Source organism: Protobothrops mucrosquamatus, unplaced genomic scaffold (genome assembly GCF_001527695.2).
Source record: "Protobothrops mucrosquamatus isolate PMUCROS unplaced genomic scaffold, P.Mucros_1.0 scaffold555, whole genome shotgun sequence".
Taxonomy (NCBI): domain Eukaryota; kingdom Metazoa; phylum Chordata; class Lepidosauria; order Squamata; family Viperidae; genus Protobothrops; species Protobothrops mucrosquamatus.
The window spans coordinates 350,992-353,112 of NW_015386858.1; the positions used below are offsets into that span (position 1 = coordinate 350,992).

Consider the following 2,121-nt stretch of genomic DNA (forward strand, 5'->3'; position numbering starts at 1 on the left):
GACTTACGACCGGTTTAGTCCTCGACTTACGACCGGTTGGGGTCGCGGCATTAAAAAGGTTGAGAACCACTGATCCAAATTAACAAAGTGCAGCACTCAAGTTCCTAAACCAAATGATGCCCTGGAGCAAGGGTGGGCATACGCATGTTGGCGTATACATGACTCTTGGTAGTGCCTCCTTAACGAAGCAGTGTCTTTTCCTGGTCTCACCCTAGCCAAGCAAACTTAAGAATTATGCATTTGAGTTAAAGAGGCATCAACTGTGCACTTAAGCCCAGTCCAAAGCACATGGCAGGCATCTTCTTGATGCAAAATGGTGCTCTCTAGAATTGTGTGACTGTTTTAAGATGTAGAAAAGGGTCAACTGCATACTCACATTCACTCTGAAGAAGCTTTTTGGCTTCGGTTCCTAAATTGCTGGGATGCTCCGTTCTTGGTCTTCAAAAAAGAGCTCTTGCCTTTCTGAGCATCTCTGCAGCTGGATGTGAGAATCTCAAAGGAGCTAATGTAAAAGAGAACAGCCCTTAATCTCTACAGGAGCTGATCAGCTCACCAGATTTCTTTATTCAGATTCATTAAGCCATTACATTCCTGAAAGGAAATCATTTATCAGTAGACAAAAATTATATGAAATGCATGGACTGTCTTAGGAGAGCCTGAAATTAAGAGGAAGGCTGGATTACTCAAATGCTTTGATCCATGTAATGAGTTTAAATGAAGCCAAATGTTGCCAATTCTTCAGCCACCTCGGCTTGTTTTGCAATACCAGGAGACAACTGACTCTGTGAATGTTTCACAGACAACAGACGTCAAATCCTGAATTTAAGAAGAGTGTTCTTCAGGAGGTGGAACACAGGCTTGTTTCACTTGGGCCTCCTGGTCATAGTAGTATCCTCCTGACCTTCACTAAAGTAAGGTCAGAAGGATACTACAGCATATGGAATAGCTAAGGGCAAACACTAGACAAAACCACACTGTCACCAGCTGTGTCCTGGAGCTGCATCTGTAAAACCTATTCTGTGCTGCTGCTACCGCCACAAAGACACAATGCCACGTTCACCGTGGCACACCAATCTGCTGGTTAATACAATCCTATGAAAAAAAAGAGGAAGCCATCATTTAAGCAAGACATATTCTTTCAAAGATTCTGGCAGAGGCAGTTCCTTCACTGCATCTGGTAGGAACTGCATACCCAAGCTGTGGCGCACAGCATAGCGTGAAAGCGTCTTTAATGTGCCTGGGACGGAGCATAACGTGGTAAGCTTTTCACAAAGCTGCTGATCTCGCAGAACCTCACGCGGCATAGCACCATTTTTCCTCAATTCAAAGTGTCCAACGGCTCTGTGCAGAAGATCAAAGCAGGAATCTTCTCTCTCAGTGCCAAGTCCTCTGACCAGCAAGGCAACCAACCTTGAAATTGGGGTCTGCCCCTTCATATTGACTATCCTGACCTCAGCTCCATACTCTAGGAGGATGCTGACGCTCTCCAGGTTGCCCTTCATTGCTGCCCAGCTCAGAGGAGTGTCGTTGTTATAATCCAGAGCATTGACAAAGGCACCGCTTTCCAAAAGTGTTCGGACACATTCAGCATTGTTTTTAAAAGCAGCCCAGTGCAGTGGGGTGTCCTTATTGCCATCCAGTGCATTGGGATTTGCTCCGTATTCCAAAAGGATCTCCACACAGGTCTCATCCTTCTCAGCTGCATAATGAAGAGCTGTTCGATTGTAGCCATCAAGAGCATTGACCTGAAAAAACAGAAGGAGGAGGCGGAAGGTATTTTCAGTATGATTAAGAGAATTAGCCCTAGAAAATATGACCAATAAACTCACAGAATGGGATAGAGCAGTGGTTCTCAACCTTTTTAATGCCTCGACCCCAACCGGTCGTAAGTCGAGGACTAAACTGGTCGTAAGTCAAGGACTAAACCGGTCATAAGTCAAGGACTACCCAACCGGTCGTAAGTCGAGGACTTTCCCTGCTTGAGAGCGCCACGCATGCGTGGTTCCGCCCCCTGCGCCGGCCGAGGCGTAGCTGGCAAGTGGCAGAGACGGAGCAGGCCGACCACCAGCTGGCCCAGCCCAAGGGAGGTAAGGCACCCGCCGGAAAAGGGGAAAAAATGGC

At 46.8% G+C, this 2,121-nt stretch overlaps 1 protein-coding gene across 1 annotated transcript in view; it reads right to left on the reverse strand.

The window, feature by feature from the left end:
* Positions 1–880: 880 nt before the first annotated feature.
* ASB8 (ankyrin repeat and SOCS box containing 8) overlaps positions 881–2,121 on the reverse strand; it is an 8,120-nt gene continuing 6,879 nt past the window's right edge. The window contains exon 3 of the mRNA XM_015817153.1: positions 881–1,745. Coding sequence (XP_015672639.1) covers positions 1,116–1,745 — 630 coding nt within the window. The 3' untranslated portion in view covers positions 881–1,115. The remainder of the gene's footprint in view (positions 1,746–2,121) is intronic.